This window comes from Cyclospora cayetanensis, unplaced genomic scaffold (assembly GCF_002999335.1).
Source record: "Cyclospora cayetanensis isolate NF1_C8 unplaced genomic scaffold, CcayRef3 CcayRef3_contig_57, whole genome shotgun sequence".
Taxonomy (NCBI): domain Eukaryota; phylum Apicomplexa; class Conoidasida; order Eucoccidiorida; family Eimeriidae; genus Cyclospora; species Cyclospora cayetanensis.
In genome coordinates this window covers 173,517-193,665 of record NW_020312557.1, presented here as the reverse complement: position 1 = coordinate 193,665, position 20,149 = coordinate 173,517, and the positions used below count along the sequence as shown (strand labels likewise).

The following is a 20,149-nucleotide window of genomic DNA, read 5'->3' as shown; positions in this document are numbered from 1 at the left end:
AAAAGGTTATGGTGAGGAATTATAAAATAAACAAAAGGATGAAACATACATTTAGACACATCACAAGTAACACTCTAAAATTCTTCCCACTAACCCGTCAATGCTTGTCAAACTTGTCCCAAACGCATCCCCATTTGTGCAGATACAACCACTTATCAACTGTTATGTGTGGTGTACCTTACGAGACTTTCGCTCACACCGACACATCCAGTGGATAAACAAAATTCAAAACCAGATCTATATCTCTTGACAGGTCCGTTTGATGCCTAATGAGCAACTGCCCTTCAATGCACGTGTGGAAAATACTACACTGCAACTGTCGACTTTTCAACCTGACCTCTACCTTCACACAAAAGCCTGTTATTACTTTTCTCGAACTACAAAGGAAGAACAGCAACAAACTAAAGTAACTGTGGCAATACATACCTGAGCTTCTACGACCGCTGCCGCTGCAAAATCACATCTTGGAACACGATAACACCGGTAGAGTAATCTGAAACCATGTTTCCTTGTCTCTATTCCTTTTTCGTTTGTCTCTTTTGTAGCTGATTTGGTTTAGTTTCATTCCACAGTGGTCAGTCAATACCTCTTCAGCCATCCGGACCCTGCATCTAGAATCGCGGCGGCACTGCGAAACAAGCGCAAAAAAGTGTTGCCCTTCCCCATTTGAATTTTTGTGCATCTGGTAACGAAGGATGCAGAGGAAAAGTGCATCCGCTGGCGAGGCTTCTCACACTTCCATACCTAGAGAGCCCAATCGCATGGCAGCGCCCATAGCTCTGTTTGCTGCTGTGGTATGATGCAGCAAAAGTGCCAGCAACCTTCCGCTCTTCTGTAGATGGTGTATCTGCGCGACATCCCGCAAGTGCTTCGCATGCAAGGACATAACGCAGAAGCCGTAGTCCGCCAGCAGCAAACCAGTAAGACAACAGAAAGCTCCATGAGCGCTGAGAAGGCAACTGCCGAAATGCTGGCAGATAGGCCGCTTGCTACCTCGCTGCTGCATCAAACTGCTCCCAATGCCCCCAAGGGGAGAGGAACACGTTAACAGCTCCTAACTAGCGAATAAATTAAGGAGAGCTACGTATCATAATGACCGAAAGAACGGGGCGGGGATCAACTCCAGTAAGAGGCGCTCCAACAGGACATTAGTATGGACTGGCTGCATGCAAACTAGCTATTAATTACATGAATTTCTACCTATTTCATCGCTACACACATACCAGCCGTCCCGGGATGCTACAATGCAGTTGCAGTTAATTTTACAGCACAAGGCGGCTAAAGCCTACATCCTAACTCCACTCCCCAAACCTTAATCCCTAAGCCCTCAAGTCACTAAGGGTGTGCGCGCGCGGATTACTCAAGCTTGTACGGTTACTTAGAAAGCCTGGTATTGGTGCTGTGGCTGGCGGCAGGAAAGATGAAAGTGAATGCCAGAGCTGAACGCGAAGCGGAGGGCGGCCTGTTGATAAAGGAATAAAAGAAAACACACACAAAATGAGTCCTTATGACAAAATCGCCAAGTGATGTATGAAAGAATGCAACAGGCGAAACAATGGTTTACACGGACATTCCGAAGTGTCTTTGCACGCTACCATGTCCCTCTCATTCTGTGATGACCTCAGTTCTATTCCAATCACCGAGGAGACAATGCTAAACATCCCCGTTTACTCACAGCAACGACACATGTGTGGCAGAGGGAATGCAGCAATAAGGCTTCAATGCGAAAAGTAAGTATACACAACCACCACAGGAATGTGTAGCCGCAAAATCGCATAGCGCAGATGCCGGAAAAAAATATAGATGCAGTAAAGCTGACCTGTGGATGGCCTTGGATTTGCATTCGGCCAGCCGCCCCCTTCGCTGACAAGAAGCCATAAATAGACAGTAAGCACTAGATATACACAAGGTTTGCTTCCATTCCCTGCTAGATTGGTGTATGCCAGCTGCCTTTTTACACCTGCTACAAAATAAACTATTGCCTATTTCAAGCCACCGCTAGCGCGATCTAACGCTCTTGATTCTCTGTCTAGATGTGCAGAATGTGTGTCTTTCAGTTACCGCGGCGCCCATAGAAGCACTCTTGCTGCTCTCCAGCAAAAGACCCTTGCTACTTACGTCGAGCGGCTGACTGCAGCCGAGAAGAATTGCCAGAGCAGAAGAAAATACAGGAGACTCCACGCCGCCGGCAAAAGACAGACCGCGTCTGGCCCCTCTCCGACCCTAAGTCCTCAACACCAACCCCACCCTACTCAAGGGTTATTCAGGGCTGGACAAGATTCGGAGAAAGAGGAGTGCGAAGTAACGAAAAAGGAGAACACAACGAATAGACAGAGAATTGCACATTCCAACACCAGCCAGTCACGCACGCGTACCCCTAGCAACAAAACGAGGCACACGGGCCGGACCCTTAATGACGAGTCACAGTGCCTCAGACAACGAACGGCTGATAGACTCCAGTCTCACAGACACCCCAACCATCACGACACATGGCGGACCCTAAACCAAAAACTCGAGAAGACACCACCAGCAACCCCGCTATAAACAAACGCCTTTCTTGCCTCCTTCGTGGAACTGCAGAGTGGAGATTGACGGACAGCGGTATGTGTGTGCTGAACCAGAGAACACAAAACAACAGTTAAACATAGACCTTTTCTTTATTGCTTTGAGCCTCGGTATTTTCTCTCTGCCTCTGCGGCGAGACAGCCAGATTGACCAACAAAGGTATGCGAATAGGCCGATGCATGCATCCTCAGGCTCCCGCCAAGTGCTTGTTCTCCCTAGTTCGTATCCAGCCTCAGCCGCTCTCCTCTCCCCTTATATGTGACGACCTGGCGTGGAGGACTCCAGAAAGTGAATGCTCTCCTTAACAAACGGATGCTGCAGGGCCTCGTCTGGCGTCAGCCGCTTTTGTGGATCCAACACAAGACACTTCTCGATCAAGTCTCCGAGTTGTTTCATCTTCCGGCGCAGGAAGTTCATCTTCGGGCTCGTTCCTGCAAGCGCGTCACGAAACGCAGCACACCACCAACCGCGATGCATACCAAATGCGGCCGCAAAGCAGGTGCTCCAGAGCACGACTAGCGTATACAGCATAGTTAGCAAGACAATTCGATTCGCGGCTTGGAAAGGCAAAGAACACAGCTGTATGAGGCAACAGGACAAGGAGTGCTCCCTAATAGAGATAAGCACCCATACGGAACTCAATACAAAGAAGGAGCATTAACCAACCACACCACAGTAGCAGACACACTTTCACCCAAACAGACTTCTTTGGGTCCTTGACCCGCAACAAGCCAGCAGAAAAATATGATACAGCCCAGTTGCAAACGGTCGAAGAGAGTCGGCAGACACTAGCTGCTTCTTGCTCCATAAAATGACTAACCCTTGAGCCAATACTGTTTCTCCAGCAGAGAATCCGTGATGCTTTTGGTGGGACGCAAATCGTGCAAGACGCGGACGATATCCTTTTTAGAGTAAGAATCTTTATCCCTGTAGACGAAATCAAGGTCCTCGTTGAAATGAAACGAGGATAGCTGACCCGCCTTTATTAGCTTGTTCGGAAGCTTCCCCTTGTATTCCATGATACACTTGAGCATGTCGTTATTCGTTCGCCCCTGAAGCAAAAAAGAGTGCCCATCAGAATATTCACTATAAAGGCTCTTTTAGTCAACAAGACGACCCATTCCCTTAGCCCCTGAAGAGTTACTCCGCCCACCACAACACCCTAATGCGCAATCCAACAAAGCCGGCACAGCTATATGCGCCACAGATTGCAGTTCTCAGAGAATGAGGAATGCCGCCTTTGCACAGTCGCTGCTCTACGACACAAAATTCAATGCCAGTCCTCATGACCAGTGCCATCCATCCGGTGTACAGACTGTGCTCACCGCGAAAAGGACCTGCCCGGTAGCGAGCTCATAGAGCGTAGCGGCAGCGCTCCATACGTCAATCTGGCAATCATACTTGGCCCCAATGATGATCTCGGGAGCTCGGTAAAACCTGCTTACAAGATAGGCGGTCACCTCATTGTCAGTCACATCGCTCGCGCTCCCCAAGTCGCATACTTTAAGGATGGCGAACTTGTCATTTAACAAAATGTTGTCCGGTTTCAGATCTGCATGCATTATTTTGCACTTGCGCAGGTGTCGGAGAGCAATGAACAGCTGCTTGGCATACGAGTGCACGGCACTCGCGTTCAGCCCATGGCCACCCCCATACTTCTTCAGCGCGCCCCGAAGATTCCCCCATAACCACTCAAATACAAGACAGAAGTGGCCCCTGTGTTCAAAGCTACGGAGAAGTCTGACAACGTGCCTCCTATCATCCTTGTCTGCTGCATTCAAGAGATGCAAAATACTCATCTCTTTCTCTGCCGCTCTGCGCATCATGTCGTTCCTCCGAATGCACTTGACTGCCACAAAGCGGTTTTCCTCCAAATCCCAGCACTTAAGAACATTGCTGAAGACACCCTTCCCGACGGCGTCGCTCTCCACGCGATAGCGGCCCCCCAACAATTCTCCCACCGTTGCTCGATAATAACCTTCGGCATCGTCAAAGTTATCAGCGGGTCCAAAATCGGAAGGAATTGCGGCTGCAACTTTTCGCAAGGCCGAGCGCGAAACCCTCCTCTTCTTTTGGGGGGCTGCGGAAAACATGTCCAACTCCTCATCCTCGCCTTCTCCCCCTGAATCATCTGCGAAGGCAGTATCTGTGCTGTGCCCCTCTGCAGCGCTAGAGGGGGGGGGCCCTGTGGAAGGGCCCTCTTGGGGGCCTCCGCCCACTGCTTCTGCGCGTTCATGATCCTCCCGCATACGAATAATAAATGTTCGCAGCTTCAGTTTGTGTTCTCCCAACATTTTCTGCAAGGAGGACATGTCTATACCACGAATAGAACCCCCTCCACTGCTCTTCTCCTCCTTTTCAGTGCCTCCAGGAGTCTCCCGGTCCAAGCCATCGAGACCATCGGCCACCTCCATGGTGCTCTCGCTCTCAGGGACGGCTCCAGGAACGTCGTCGGTGTCAGATACACTTTCGGGAGAAGAGAGGCCCCCTGCAGAGGAGATGCTCGCGGCATCTGGAGCGAAGATCACGGCTGCGTCAGAGGGAGGATCGCCAAGGTGGGGGGAACGGCCGTCGGGTGAAGAACGATCCTACAGCAACACAAAACGACGGCACCCTGAGTCATGCGTGACCCCAAACCTTTATGACACTCAGCGATCTTGAATATGCAAACTTGTACGGATTGCAGAGGTAATTCCTACTTTCAAGCATCAACAAAAGCCGTTCAAGTCCTACGCATTCCTCGCAAAGGTACCTGTTGGGAAGTCGTCACGGCATGTGGCTCGCCCTCCGGCGTCCCTACACCTGACACTGGACCGCTTTGCAGATCCGAGGATTCCTGAGCATGCGAATTGCTGGTTCCTCTCTTCGTGTTGCTGTCCGCATTGCTGTCGCTCGCATTGTTGCTAAGCTTCGCGAGCAGCGCGGCGCGTTGTTTGCGCCTCTCCTCCAAGAAGCGTCGCTCCTTTTCTTCATCTGAGAGGAGCTCATCCGGGTTGAAACCCGATCCATCTTCAGCGTCGCTCTTATTTTCCCTTACCCTCAGCTCCTCGCTGTCTCTCTCTGCTGCTCCGTCTCTCGCTCTACCGCCTTCCCTATACCGGTCTCCGTTGAGCCGACCACTCTGCGGGCTGTAACGTGAAACTGGGGCGCCCCCCGCCCGCCTGTATGGCGAGTGTGTCCTGTAGTCGTTGCTATGACTTGGGCCCCTGCGGGATGGGGGAGAAACAGATCTGTCTTTATAGCAACGGCGTGACCGCCGATCTCTCTCCCTAGACCTGTCTCCGTCTCCGCGCCTGCCTACCTCCCTGTCTCGCTCCCTGTCTCTCTCTCGGCCTCTTCTCTCCCTCCTCTTCGGACTCGAAGCTTCTCTGCTACTGCTCCGTCGCGAGCGCTTATGGGGGAAACCTGCACGACACACCCACCACGCAGCGGTAGTTCTTACGCCAAGGAACCCGGCCGGGTGCGAAGCCCCACCCGTGAAGCCAAAGGGGGAAATAGGTTTGAAACATACTCTCTCTGTCCCGCTCTCTTTCTCTAGTAATGTCAGCCCTCCTCCGAGATGATGACCGGTCTCTCTGAACCACAACAAAAAACGCATATTTCGATGCACACTCATGCTTCCGGCACACGGGTTTCCCGAGGCTACCGAACGACACACAAGCTCTCCACGCACCTCGGCCCGCGCCATCTCTCTTATAGCTTTCCGCCGTAACAAAATTTGAAGCGTGAGGTCCCCGCGCAGTAACGTCCGAAGGTACGCCTATCACTACACGCACTGGGCGTGGGCGTCTGGTCTGGCCCCAGTTTAACCGCCGAGGTTGTCCTCACGATGCAGACACACAGCTGTTCAAACATACGTTGACTATGGCCCCTACAAATACACCCTAAAACCTACAGCCAGACGGCAAAAACATGGACTCCCAGCCTTGTGCGCTTCGGTGCCGGGAGGCAACTCTCTGAACGCGGTTGCGTCAGTCTCAAACCGCGTCTAGATTTACATAAATAGCGGTTATTGGGCACTTCGAAAGGTTAAAGGAGAAAGGGTGAAGTGCAAACTGCCCGTACACCTCAGAGCCATTCCAGGAGGCAGAAAGGCAAGGAGAGCTCCGGACTGCGAGGCTGCAACTTTGCCTCCACAGTTTATATCCGCTGAGAATCTGAAATGAAATATTGGGTGGAGCTTGAAATGGTGCGAAAGGAGCCGTGAAGCAGGGGAGATCAAAAGAGAGAATGTCGTCTATGCCGCATCCACCAAAAAAGCCCCAACCCGGCCCGCAGCCGCTTGGGCATTGCCCGCCGAAAATCGATGGTTTTTGTTCCATTGCTGCAGTTGTGTACCCTGTTATCTGAGCTTCTACGTTAAGCAGAGCATCAAACTGCGGCGCTTTGTGATCCGCAAACTGCTACTTTGTGCTTTCGATGCAGGTCGTAGTTAACGCGGTGATGATCCCCTGGGTGCTGGTCGTCTTGCTGTACTGTTATCTTAGTTTGGTGTTCAAGTACTTCTCTCACTGTCTTCGCACCCACAAATAAATAGGTAGCCCCCTTCGCACGCAAATTGGGACGTGCACATTCTTCTGGTAAGAGTTTAAGTGCCACCTCGTAGACCAGGTGTAGCGGGCGTAGCTACGCTTTGGCATTTTCTACATTGACTATTTTTAAATAAGAATTAGTGAGATTGGACAGCTTACCTAGGATGTTGGTATACGTTTAAATACCAGAGTTTGGTTAGCTTGATGCAAGAAGTGGCATGCTGTGTGCGTTTACGCTAGATGCTCTGTGCACTAGCTGTGAATGCTGTGAATGGTTGGAGGTCGCAGCTACTCTCACCCTACATGGCTTTCTGCCCTCATATGGGGAACTTTCAGAACTGCGGGCAGTGGAAGTGTAACACTACATTCAAGGTGTATGGAGAAAACATTTCGCTCCATAAAAAATTCGAAAAGTTGTTGGTTGTCCCTTTTAGGAGTTCCCTTCTTCCCCTGCCCCCACCATATCACATATGTCCTCCTCACCTCCACTATCTCTCCAAAGGTTCCTTCTCCCTGGACCCTTTCTACCGCGTCCTCGTTGTCTCTGCGGAGCTGTGATGCTGCCCATTCCTAATCGGCACGAATGGCACTGTTTTCGCGGTCTGCCTCTGGCCCTCTGTCTGCAAATAAACTCGCACACGAACAACACACACAGCTTGCTTGATTCTCTCATTGGCATTTGGCCACTAATCCTTGTTTTCCCTTTAAATAAACAAGAGTAGTAATAGGACATGAATGGACACCTGGAGCCCTCAAAAGCTATGGTCATTCTGATTCGATCACGCTGGCGTATTCGTAGGCTCCACAGAGCCTGTTGGCTTTTTTTGGGGACTAAGGAAAGCAGGGACGGGCACCTTGGCAGGGAGCACGGAGAGTTGTGTATAACATGACGCACCAACGGGTAGTTATGCGGGAGGAGTGGTAGCCTGCAGACCCTTCCTGGAACTAACAGGCGGAGCCTCCTTCCTCTTAGTAACTTTTCCTTTTTCCATTTGGGGGCATCTGAGGATACAGCTTTTGGGACTGCGAACCATACAGGCTGCAATACTCAGGCAACAGACGCAAAAGAGGCAATGCCGATGAACACTCCCTCCACATTCAACCTTCGCTCTCTCCGCTATCTATTGGTGGTGACTCATTCCATCCCTATTTCTGTCGTCACATTGTGTCACCCAATGAGCATCTCCTTTTGTTCTGATCGTTCTTGCACCCTGATACCGCCAACAGCCCCTCCCCTTGCGTCCTCGCCCTCGCCTCGTCCGTGCCTGTTTCGCCCTCTTGACGCACCTCTCTGTGCCTTGCAAATTCATTGAGCACAAGCCCCTGTGCAATTCTGCATTTCATCGTGGGACTCCAGCCCACAGAAGTGATGATGCCGACGGGCCGCCGTTCACCACGAGACAGAACGGCAGAGCCGCATAATGGGAAACTGATAGCCTCCAGATTCGTACCGGAGGATACCGCAAAACAAACGCCTGCCTCATCCCCCTCTGCCGGTGCCTCTTGTCGCTCCTGCTGGATTTGCTCCGCCCTTAGCAGTCTGTCGTTTCCCCCGATGATGAATCCAACTCTTCTCACATTGGGGGGAACGGCAAGATGCCTACTGAGGGCCTCTGATCCCAGAAGCACTTTCTGCCTAACCTTATACAAACTCACCAAGCGTGCAAAGCCTGCTTGTGGCGCTGTGTGGCTGCTCCGCATGTCCGTCCCCATCCACGGGAGTCCAGCCTCGAGCCGCAGCATCTCCAAAGCAAAGAACGAACCCAAATACGGGGGTGCAACTACAGAGGATCCTAAGCCTCCAGGATTCTGCACTGGAGGGCCCTTCCTGGCCAGCGAGTCGTCCAGTAGAAACCTGAGAAGGTACAAGATTTTAAGCCTCAAGCACAGATAGGAGAGCTCTTGGTGCTAGCCAGAGAACCCCAGCCAGCGGGAGGGGGGAGGTGGCAGCGGGGGATAATATTCTGTGGGGGCCCACCTGGCAAGGGCTAAAGCCCCAGGCGGATCCGCGGCAAACTCGATGCCATCTTCTCCAGTGGGGCCCCCACGGATGCAGCTCACAGAGAATTTTTTAGAACTGCTGCTGAAATCGCACAGGAAACCCCCAAGATGCTTCCCTGAGAGGATCGATGCTGTCTGTCTGCGCGCATCCCTCTGTGCAGCTATAAGAACACCGCTGCTGTGCGCCTAAGTAGAAAAAATACCTAAACCCTAGCTTCTCTGCTCAAGTACACGGTGTAGAATTGGGGCCTTCAGGTGGTTAGCTGCCGTACTGAGAGCGAGAACCAATATTTGGATCTCGGGGGAGCCTTATTTCAAGGCGCCAGGCGGACATGAAGGGCAATTGAGAGAGACCAGCGGGAGACAACGGGTTCCCCCAGAAATCATACAGAGCGACGCGAAGAGCTCCTCGAGATGGTGCTTCTGTCTTCTCTCCCCTGACACCCCAGCCACAAGCCCCCGATCCAGAGTTTCCAACTCCAAACAGCAGCGTTCTCGCCAATTTTGGGGCAGCCGCATGCAGTGCAGCCACCCCTTGAACAACGGTCAGCAAACGTGGGTTGCACTGTGAGGGTATAGAATTTAAGGAGGACCCTACTCGCGAATAAGTGCGCCCTCCACCTGCTGCACAAAACGCTTCATTGCCAGGGGCCCCTGCAGGGCCAGCACGCAGCTCTTCGACGAAGGCTGCAGAGCTACCTGCATCCCACTCTTCCTAAATTACAAGCCACGGACCACAGAAAAGCATGGAATCGCAGCAAATAAGAACGTCTAACTTTAAACTTTCAACGTTAAACCCCACAGCGCGTGATTTAGGTAGATATTTTAGAAAGGTATAGGAAAACAAAAGTGCAAACCTTCCCAATGCGTCTCGTGATGAAGAAAAGAACGAAACAGTCAGCGACTGCGGCTTTTGATTTTATGTTTACAACTTGCGGCCTACGTGCAGAAGTTTGCGAGCTCCGCAACGTATTCAAATATCTGGGAGAAAGCATGGCCTGAGGAACGGATCTCGATGAAGTCGGGTGCCTTGAGGACGCAGCAGTCATCCATCAGAAGGCCCTTGCTGTCCAGCAACAGCGCTGAATATGCCTCGCCTACCTAATACGAGACCGCACGGAGACAGAGACAAGAAGAAAACCACGAGCGGTAAGATGCTATTAGAGGAGAGTCGGGGAACTGCTGGGCGTATCAGCCAGTGTCTTCCGTTCTTCTCCTGCCGCTGCAGCCCGAGCAACAACAGCTCCAATTATTGGTCAACCTCGGCATGCTTCCTATCAGTAGTGCCGGCAGAGAAGGATCTCCCGCCGCAGCGACTCAGGCCGCTGCACAAGCAGCAGCATGTGAACACAATAGCAAAAGCTTCCGCGGGAGGGGAAGGACAGGAGGGCCTTGAAGACTCTTGTGTTGACGTACCCGCATCATCCTCTGCATATCACAAGATGCCAAAAGGTCAGCGAACGCGACTCTGTCTCTGCCGCGCACCTCCAGAAGCCGGCGGTAAGAGACATCGAACAAACAGCTGGACCTTCGAGCCGCCCAGTAAGCCCCCAGAGTTGAGAGGTTCAAGCTGCACATCGCGAAGCACCCACCTCCAAAGGCAAAACGTGCTCTACCTCTACCCCCCATCACCACCCCGAGGGACCGACAATCTATCGTGCCCCTTTCCCGAAATCGAAGACCCCAAACGTGTAGTGCTCCATCCGCGGTAGTCTCTGACGCACACGTTGGGTCTGAAATCAATAGGAACACGACAGTCTCTCACGACGCCAAGCCTGGCCCCTCGGGCGGTCCAAAGGGACGAAAGCTCCGGGTGGCTTTTCGTCTCCTTACTGTCGGAAAACGGGTCGGAAGGAAGATAATGCACATCCCCAGGAGAGTCTCCCGCGAGTGCAGAAGGGGTCTGTACAGGAGCAGCGGCAGAGGAAGCCCCCAACACGGCTTCCCAGGCCCGTGAAGACTCTTCACTCGCTCGTATCGTTTCACCCAGAAGAGGGGATCCAGCCACTTCTAGCAGCGTGGTCTCAGTATTGCTGGTCCGCCGCCTCGCACGGCCCATCGATGCACGGGGAGTATCTTCTTCGGGGATCTCTGTTTGGAGGGGGCTCCCATGCGGGCACTCCTCTACAGCTGGTAAATGGACCCCACAGGGGTTTTCTCTACAAGTGACGGGGGAGTCGTCGGACCGAAAAAACGAGCGCAGCTGACGGGAGGATCCCGCAAGCACCACGCTGGGTGCTCCCTGACGTCTATCATACGGACTTTCTCGGGGGGCCCCCCATCGATCGATGCGTTCTTCGGCATTCTGCCCATCCGAACGAGCAGCAGCTTCTGTTGAGACCGTCTTAAACGCCGTAGAGGAGCCGTTTGGCTCATCAGGTGCCCCTTTGAAAGAAGGATCACATATCCCCTGGGAGGCCTCTTTGAGGTGCAATAAAGCTGCCTCTGTTTCTGCATGCACCAACTCAACACCGGGGGCCCCCACAAGGGAAGCAGCTCGCCGAAGCTGTGCTTCTGAGGGCCTCGTGGCGCGTTTTTCTTTCTCTGAGTCATGGTACTCAAAAGGACGCTCTTCTCCCCATTCCTCCCCCAGCGGGATGCTTGGGGTGTACAGAGGATTTGCAGCTGCAGAAGCTCCCGCCATGAGGTCCCTCACGCAGGCTTCCACAAAGGCATGTGGCCTTGGGGCGACGCTGCGGATATTTTGCTCGTGGTGTACATACACATCAGCAACGGCCAATGGGAGATCTGAATCCCTTGGTTCCCTCTGTGCTGTTTCGGGGGGTGCATGCACAGTGGCGTTTTGGGGAGCAGCCTCACCGTGCTGCCGCTGCTGCTGCTGCGGTTGTTGTTGTTGCTGCTGCTGCTTCTGCCTCCTTAAGGCAATAAGCTGTTCTACAACCCGAGCTTGCAGATCCTGTTTATTCATATTCAAGAACTCAGTGTGTGCTGGATTCCCGCCCTCTACCGGCACGGGGGCCCTCATGGGATCCCTGAAGTGGCCAGTGCCTACCCGCTTGGGAGGGCCACCCTGCTGCTGCTGCTGAGTCTCATCATTCAAGTGTAGCGGATCGCTCCCCATCCTGCCTCCTGCCATGAAGGGCACAGCACTTGCTGCAGGTGTCGCTTTCGGGGAAGGGGTTCTCTGCTCAGCCTGTTGTTGTAGCAGCCGCTGACGCCGCTGCTGCAGCCTACGAGAGGCAGGACCGCCAAGTCGGCGTCCAGAGAGCACAAGGCCCTGACACAGAGCATTCCAGGGAGGCATGACGCATACAAACTAACCCTTGCATGCATGCTTGAGTTGTGTCATATTTCGTTCATGCGAGCCTCACAATCCGGTCTCCTGCGTCTACAGAACACGCAATAGGGCGGGGCCTCAAAACACGAACCATCCTAGCATGGCTTTTGGAAGCGCCTCTCCATGAAACGGACGCTGTTGGTTCCTTCACTGAAGGGCTCGTAGATGTCGGAGAACGAGAAGAAGATATGGCTTCGAATACGATCTTCAGGCTTGGGATAGACGAACACGCAGTCTTAGACGGACAAGCGTCCCCCTTTGCGCTGTAATACGAATTAAGGTTGGGCAACACACACAGAAGGAAGTCTAGCAGGGGCCCTTCGGGAGTCTAGCAGAGGCTCGGAGAAGGCATATTCACTTTGAGCCAGCAGGAGCCAAACGGTGTAACATATTTGGGCTTAATTGCGGACAGCCATAAGTTACGAATTTCGCCAAAATCTTTGTATTGGATGTCAATTTCAGGCCCATTCGGTGGAAAGAAGAATTACGCAACAGATTGATGGGGCCCCTCTGGGCCCCCCTCTCCCTGCATGCAGAGAAAGCGATCCCATGAGCATTTTACGGGCTGCGTGCGGTTTCATATTTTATTATTTTTGGGCTGGATGTGCCTTACGGGAGCTGTGCTGGGACTCTGAGGTGTATGGATCGCAACTGGAGCTCTGCAAGCTGGCCATAGCTTGGTGCCGCTAGTTAGCTTGTGAAGATTACAGGCTCACCTTTTCTTGTTTTCTCGTGTTATTATCTCGCGTGGACCAGATATAGGGTATGTGCATCTAGGCGCGAGGCACCTTCGTCCGGTCTACTCCCTGTCGCTGTGCTACCCTTGGGTTCCACCCACCTACACACGCAAGCACTGCTTTCCTTGGGGGCCCTTGGGGCCCCGTGGGGCCCTTAAGCCCCAGAGGGCACCAAGCCACAAGTCAATTAATGCGTCTGAGGGCTTGGGGGAGGACTCGAGAAACAGCAACAAGGACAAGTGTCTACAGTGTCTTGCCAGCCCGCTGAACGGTGGACAGCCAGAGCTCGGCACTAGCCGATTTCCTCTTTTGAGCCGAACGTGCCTACAGAACAGATCCCAATGGCGTCAGAGCTCGCTTAGGCCATCATACAGCATTTATCCCCCATCCCTTGAGTTTTCATTTATGACACGGCGCTCACCCGCCGCACCCCTAGAATGTCATCCTCTACACGCGGCAGCGAGTTCCACTTTGTAAACCTCACGAGGTATGTACGTGTGCAGAACAGCGTAGGCTAAGATTTGGATTAAGTTGTTCTTCCGGTGGATTGCGTGTTATAAAGCTGAGGCGAGGCTCGCGAAATCCCGTGAAAAAAGGCCTCTTGCTCAAATGCCGCAATGAGGCATCCAAGTGGCTCAGTGCAAACTTCAGAAACAAGACAACCGAAGACATGCATTCAGATATGCAGAACCCCTATAATCTGGGGCGTGCTTTTTCTGTGTGTACGGATGTGTAATGCTTTATTGCAGCGTGACTTTCTACCGCCATCTGCACATTCTCCATCATGGGAACTGGAGGCGGCAACCTTTAGAGGCCATACGTCTGTATTCACTGCCTTTCAGTTTTCCCCTTCAGCATTTCCCTGCTATAGTATCATGCGTCCTGTGTGCACACCTCCCTTCTCCCAGATGTTTGGCCTTGCCCACCCTTTCTTGCACGGGATGAGTTCCTCGCTGTGCATGATGCTTGGCGTTCCCATGTTTCAGAGCCTCGACAGGAGATGGTTTGCCTCTCAGAGGCAACGCGGTCGCTCGGTACATTTAGCGGGAAGGTCAGCTATGATGATCTGGTGGCTGCCGCCCTTGCCCTCGTTGGTGATCTGCAGAGTTACCTCCTCGATCAGCAGCAGGTCGTTGACCACGCATGCGCATCGATTTCACTGGCTTCTTGTGTTTAGACCCCGTCTGCTGAAGCGCTTTAGCGCGTGCTGCGTGTGTCTTCAGATCCAATATGCGGTGATTTTGTCTGGCATTGAGTATATCATTTGCTCCGAGTTTGAGATCCCGGTCCTGGGGGAAAACAAGTCAGTCTTGCGGCTTGGCGTACGTGGTGTGAAGTGCACAGTTTACGATTTGTAGCTATGGCCTGGCGTTTGGAAGGTTTCTTCTGTGTTTCAGGCTTCAGGGTTTGCTGTATGCCTTCTGTTGCCATTGTTTAGACATGTCAGCGCAATGGGCTGTAATGTTGACTCGCGAGCTCAAGGCCTTCCAGAAGCCAAATCGCTTTTTGAATTAACCTACTCTGCGGACCTGACCGTCTTTAGCAAGGTCCTCTTTCCGGCATCCCTTGCACTGTAACGTCTGTGGCTTGGGGCTTTTCCCTGCGATATTTGCTGCTCATTGCCTCTCCCGTCGGCTGATCTGCTCTTCTGTGCCTCGACCCTCTCTCCGTTGCGCACTTCTGGTCTCTTCGCTTAAGTCTAAAGGCCTTTTAAGCAGCCGTTTCGCTGGACCCTTGTCAGAGAGACGGTGCTTCCACTCTTCTGTAAGTATGTGCGGACGAACGTCTGGTGCGCTGCTGTCTCTCCGCAGTTCGTGGTGAACGTCAGGGAGACTCCTGAAGGAAGTGCCTTTATAAAGCGTGAGTTTCTGATACGGCTCCTGGCACTCCAATATCCCATATTTCGTGGATATATATATATATATATATATATTTCGATGCAGATTTGTCAGACTCCCATTTATAGCCGTCGCTGGCATCCCCTCACCGTGTATATGTAAAGTCTGGTTCCAATGCTTTTCACCTCTCTCTTCCGGCGTGCCCGTATACACCTGCTGTCTGGATCTTCTTTGTTTGCCGAGTATTCTTCGGCGGACGTGTTTGCCTGCTACTTCTTTCTCCCACCGTCTCTGCCTTTTCTCCTTCACTTCAAATGTCTCTTTTCCGTGCCCCTCTTCCCAAGAGTCGCGTGCTGGGCCGCGTACCTCTCTCTTTGCCATTGTATGCGATCTCTCTCTCTCCACTTCTCCCTGCTGTATTCCTGAACCGTCGATCCCACACGCTAAGTGCATGCATGCCAATAGGGCTGCACCGCCTTCTTTGACCGTTGCTCCTCCGCATGCTGCTGCATATCCCCATCAGAATGCCGAGAAGAGTTACATCTCGCTCTCGAATCGCTCCGGAGTTCTTCCGCACCCATCTTGCCAGACCCTGCGGTTCTTCCCCCTTCTCTTCCTTCTCACTTCCTATGGAACGTGCGCAACATCGATTGGAAGCGCCGCCTCAGGAAGGCCCATCGATCCCTTCTGATTCGCATCGTCAATCTCACGTCCTTCCCACTCGTGCTGGACAGAAGAGGCGGCGACCGAGTTACGCTTGAAGAGGGTCTATGGATTGAGGTACCGAACACTTTTGGCCGACCGCACGTCTCTACTGAAAGCCTGCATTCCCTTAGATGGGGTTGGTGCTTCTTTTGTCTCGCATGCGCTCTTGTGGCCCTCTTGATGAACGATTCTTGCGCGCCATCAAGTACCCCTTCTTGTTTGTCTCTCCGTATGTCAAGGCGTCTGTTTTCCCGCCTCTCGATGGCTTGATAGTGCTCTCTGATCAATTGTTCCTGCTCCCACTTTCGGATTCAGGGTCTGCGTAAGGCATTGCCAACCACTCTCTTTCTCTCTAGATCTTTATCCTCCTGTTTCACGGGCCCTCATTTGGTGACAGTGTGCTGATGGATGATTTAAGAGGTCTTGCCGTGTCTCCCTCCTTTGTCGGACACTGCACTGTAGGCTTTCTTCCATGGCACACTCCTAGGGCAGCCCCTCTACCTGAGCTTTTCCTCATACACACCGACTTCTGTTTTCTTTTTGTGCGTTTTTCCTCTGCCTGCTGCCGTCTCAGTTTCCTTCCGAAGAGATCCCTCCGCTCTGTTGCTCGGAGTTCGGCTGTCAAAGCGACGGATTCTTGCTGGGCACCGGGGGGTCCTGTACATATCTTGTGGCCAATCAGCAGGGGTATCTTTCTCACATCAGCCTGCTTGCTTATGTGCTTTCTCGTGCGCGTCCTCTTCTTTCTAGTCACTGTGCCGCTGGCTCTGCCGCTTTCTCGCGTCTTTTGTAGCCCTACTAATTCAACAGAGCCACTAGGAGTCGATATTGTGTCAGCTACCCGCACACGACACTCCCACCCTGAAGAGGCACCATGACTTGCCCGGTAAGCATGCATGCGAAGTGAATGCGCTTTATGCATTCTTCAGGCACCTGCTGTTTGTCTGGGATCAACCCGGCATGGGTGGTTGCCGGAGCTTGGGTGTACATTCATCACGATCTCTCCGCGTCTTCCGCCACTCAGAAAACCTTAATGAAGGCACCTTGGTCTTCCACGTGATAGACCCGACAAACCCTCCACTTATCCAGGCAGGCGCATCAGAAATAACTAGCTAGCTGATTAAGGGGTTCACTCTTTGCCCAGGGAGATTTGTATGCAGGTGCCAATCCCTAGCTTCATGCATATAGATACATGTACATATTTATATCTGCTTCTGCTCTACGCCATCCCTACTACGTGGTTTGCTTGTGTGCTCGTGAATATGGGTAGATATGTATGCCTCTTGATGCCCTTGCGTTTGCAGTTGTGTGTTCCTTGTAGTCTTCTTTCTAGCGCTACATGCCTGGCTTAAACGCAACGTCTCGTTTTTTTCTCCCCCAAAGTATAATTGCATCTCTTATTGATCCGTCACAGGTATCTAACCCTGCCTCCCAACGGTCTACTCTGCCTAACTCCCTGTGTCTGCAGCTAGAAGAGGCTCGTGCGCTTCCTCCCCAATCCTGGGGACCCTCTCTTACTCCACATCGGGGGTCTGTTGAGGGATGCCTCTCCATCTCCGAAGCAGCAGAAGCTGCGCGTTTTGGAGCCGATGTGCTGCCTGTCCTCCTGCCTTACCTCGAGCAGTTGGAGCAAAAGGGACAAAGACCTCTCAGCCACCAGCAGATCATGCGAGGTAGTGCACGCTTGAACAGGCGTAGGACCTCGACGGTCGGCAAAGGAGGGGAGGCTTGCGTGAATGGAGACCGTGGGGCCTCCAAGAACGATATCGAGCCGCAGCCACAACTGTTCAAGAGAAAACAAGTAGTTATTACCTCCCCGCGAGCCTTTTTTTGTACGTCTAGCGTTTTGCTACAAGTGGCAGGAAGCATACAAGTCTTCGGCGCTTTTTATGCCGGTCATCTCTGAATGGGTGCCTTCCTTTCTCTGCTTTTTACTCTCTATGCCAGCCTTTTATAAGTGCTTGATCGCAGTTAAGTGCTCTCTGTGCATGTGTCTGTCCCGGCTTTGCCACTCCTTCTCCTTTGTGCAGAGGCAATTATGAGGGGCGCATTGCTTATAGAAGAGAAGTTTAGCGCTGTCTCGTTCCTATGTTGTCTCGGTGTTGTTTGCTGGTAGGCGCCTTGCAGGGGTTCAAAAGCTATCGATCGCTCTGCCTCCCCAATTCATGGCTGCTGCTGGGCTGGCGTATCGGCTGCGAAAGGTACTTCAAAGTGTGGGGCCCCGATGAAAAAATCGCCCTGAAAGGATGGCAGGTTGCTGGTCTAGAAGCGCGAGAGGCGGGGGAGGCTGTGATGAAGGCCCAGGTTCTTAACCTCCGAAGAGCTCCCCCAGAACTTAAGGTCAGCCGCCCCCTCGAGCAACGGTTTGTTTCTTCCTATCGTTCGTCATTACCCGTTACGTGAGTAAATTGCCTGCTCCGCATGTAGTGTTTTCCTCCTTAGGACCTTAGTGCAGGCCTCAGAGCTCAGGGATTAAAGTTCGCGATGTTTGTGTGTGTGTACTATTGCTGCCAGACGGATTGGCTAGTGGCTTCGTCATCCTCAACCACAGTTATGCATCCGCCTCTCATTACAGACCCATCTGGCGGTTCAGCAGCTCTGCTTGAGGGCCTAGTGGAGGGATTTAGGATTTGTGCTTCAGCACTGCAACCAGAAGTTGACAAATGCATGCGCAAACTCTTCGGACCCGATTGGCTGCAGAAAAGCAAACTCCCTTCGCAGCATGTATGGCCTGGGGGCGCCATCGACAGCGAGGCGGAGCTCATAGACCTCGAGGGTCTCCTGCACCTTATGGTAAGATGTCCCTTAGATTCGCTACGTGGCCTATACATATTTCAGCGGATTGGCTCTAGGCCTTGAGATTTGCGGTGTCTACGCATGCACTCAGACGGCGTATTGGAACGAGGTCTTCGAGCAGAGAGTCGGGGATCCGCAGCTGCTACATCAGCTCCAGGCAAGGATCATACTGCAGTGGTTCATTGCTTTCGCCTGCCGTCTTGGTGGTCTGGTTCTTACTTACCCCAATGTCAATAAGCTCCCTAAGTCGCTCGTGCCTTGTTAGTGCATCTTGGTGGCCAGAGTCTGCGGCTGACTGACTGTCGTCTTTCAAATTTCGCACCTGTACGAGGATGTCCCGGCGTGGATGGCCGCCTACTGTTCTTTCTCTCGCTATCTCAGGGGCATGTTACAGCCGGCTTTCTCAGGAAGAATCGCGTGCATCACGAATGCCGTACGCCCGTTTCCTTCTTGCCTAGCAAGTCGCCTTTGTGTATTGGGGTTTCTGCCTTATGTTTGGTTGCAGACGACGGTTATCTGGTGGGCGACGCAAGAACTCTCGCGTTTCGATCGGCCTGGTGTGCATAGCTTTTTAAGGGTTGCTGCTACCCTCCTTCGAGTGAGTTTTCCCCTTGCTCAGCGTGCCACCCAGCCTCACAACTGGAAAATAGCCTACGTTTCTAGCTGCCTTTTCTACGTCTACCTGCTCTTTGGCGCTCACTAACTAGGCCTTCGTATTCTCTAGCCTCTCCCTGCAGTGAATCCTCTGCCCTGCTATCATTTTTAGTTACGCCTCCATGGTCTCTGCCTTCCACGCTGCTCCAGCTACTTCGTGCAGCAGTCGACCTCTCTGCTCACTTCGTCCTCTCCGTGATACCCCATGCACATAGCTTGTCCAGAGCTTCCGTTTTCCTCCTCCCAACGTGTCATTTTCTCAGAAGTTTGGTGCAGACTCCCCCGCGAGCCGCCTTGATAGCTTGGCCCTTGGTTTTTGCCCCTCCGGAGGGGTGATCCATGAAGACACGAGGGCCGCAGTCAATCACCTTCTGGATCACCCTAAGCCATAGATCCTAGACATTTGGCTTTGGTGGCTCAGCTCAAACTCTGATTGACGCCTTTGTATTCGATGCCTCAATTAGAGACCATTCTCCGGTTCCTTCGTTTAAAGGTCTTGTGTTTTAGGATTTAGGTGGCCTCTGGGCATTTGCCAAGGGTATGCTTGTTTATTAGAGGCACTAAAATCTGGGGTTAAAGCCCCCTTCGTGGGAGCCTTTTTGGAGCGCATTAGCTGTTCTCTCCGTGCCAATCTCTTTTCCTCTGCGCATCTCTCTATTGCTTACAATGTAGTGACTTCATCCTTCCGTATTATCATTGTCCTTAAGGCGCATCCCTTATCTTTTTCTCCTGCCTCTCACCTCCATGTGCCTCTATCTGAGTCCTAAACCGTCGGTTGTGGCAACAGAAAGTAGGACATTCGTGCTTGTTGCCGACTTCCCATATACCTCTTTGCCTCACTTGTGCTCAAATTTTGCTACGCATGTGGGTGAATCTGGAGTTTGGAGGCGGATTATCGAGCGATCTGACATGCACGGCAGAGCTCTCTGGTGAAGAGCAAGATCGCAAACACGCTGGCTTGTACTGATAGCAGCATTTGGACAACTAGTTGGCTCTAGAATCGTGAGGGCTTCTTCGGTAAGG

At 52.5% G+C, this 20,149-nt stretch overlaps 3 protein-coding genes across 3 annotated transcripts; 1 reads left to right on the top strand and 2 right to left on the bottom strand.

Moving 5' to 3' along the window:
• Positions 1–2,817: 2,817 nt before the first annotated feature.
• Positions 2,818–6,253, bottom strand: LOC113146747 (serine/threonine-protein kinase PRP4 homolog). The gene is made up of 5 exons (XM_026335033.1): positions 6,077–6,253; positions 5,318–5,890; positions 3,891–5,153; positions 3,386–3,617; positions 2,818–2,996 (listed from the first exon to the last, which is right to left on the bottom strand). The coding sequence occupies exons 1-5, from the start codon at positions 6,251–6,253 to the stop codon at positions 2,818–2,820; spliced, it is 2,424 nt and encodes an 807-aa protein (XP_026190818.1).
• A 683-nt stretch (positions 6,254–6,936) lies between these two features.
• LOC34622214 lies at positions 6,937–12,363 on the bottom strand. The gene is made up of 10 exons (XM_026335032.1): positions 10,932–12,363; positions 10,515–10,831; positions 10,042–10,199; positions 9,720–9,813; positions 9,371–9,663; positions 9,076–9,180; positions 8,385–8,952; positions 7,558–8,136; positions 7,333–7,458; positions 6,937–7,191 (listed from the first exon to the last, which is right to left on the bottom strand). Exons 1-10 carry the CDS (start codon positions 12,361–12,363, stop codon positions 6,937–6,939), a joined length of 3,927 nt encoding a protein of 1,308 aa, XP_026190817.1.
• A 1,207-nt stretch (positions 12,364–13,570) lies between these two features.
• On the top strand, positions 13,571–19,518 carry LOC34622213. Its single transcript, XM_026335031.1, has 15 exons — positions 13,571–13,620; positions 13,883–13,953; positions 14,120–14,184; positions 14,357–14,436; positions 14,572–14,680; positions 14,945–14,993; positions 15,495–15,751; positions 16,251–16,363; positions 16,606–16,765; positions 17,145–17,571; positions 17,793–17,980; positions 18,119–18,469; positions 18,564–18,629; positions 18,978–19,070; positions 19,351–19,518. The coding sequence occupies exons 1-15, from the start codon at positions 13,571–13,573 to the stop codon at positions 19,516–19,518; spliced, it is 2,247 nt and encodes a 748-aa protein (XP_026190816.1).
• Positions 19,519–20,149: the final 631 nt, after the last annotated feature.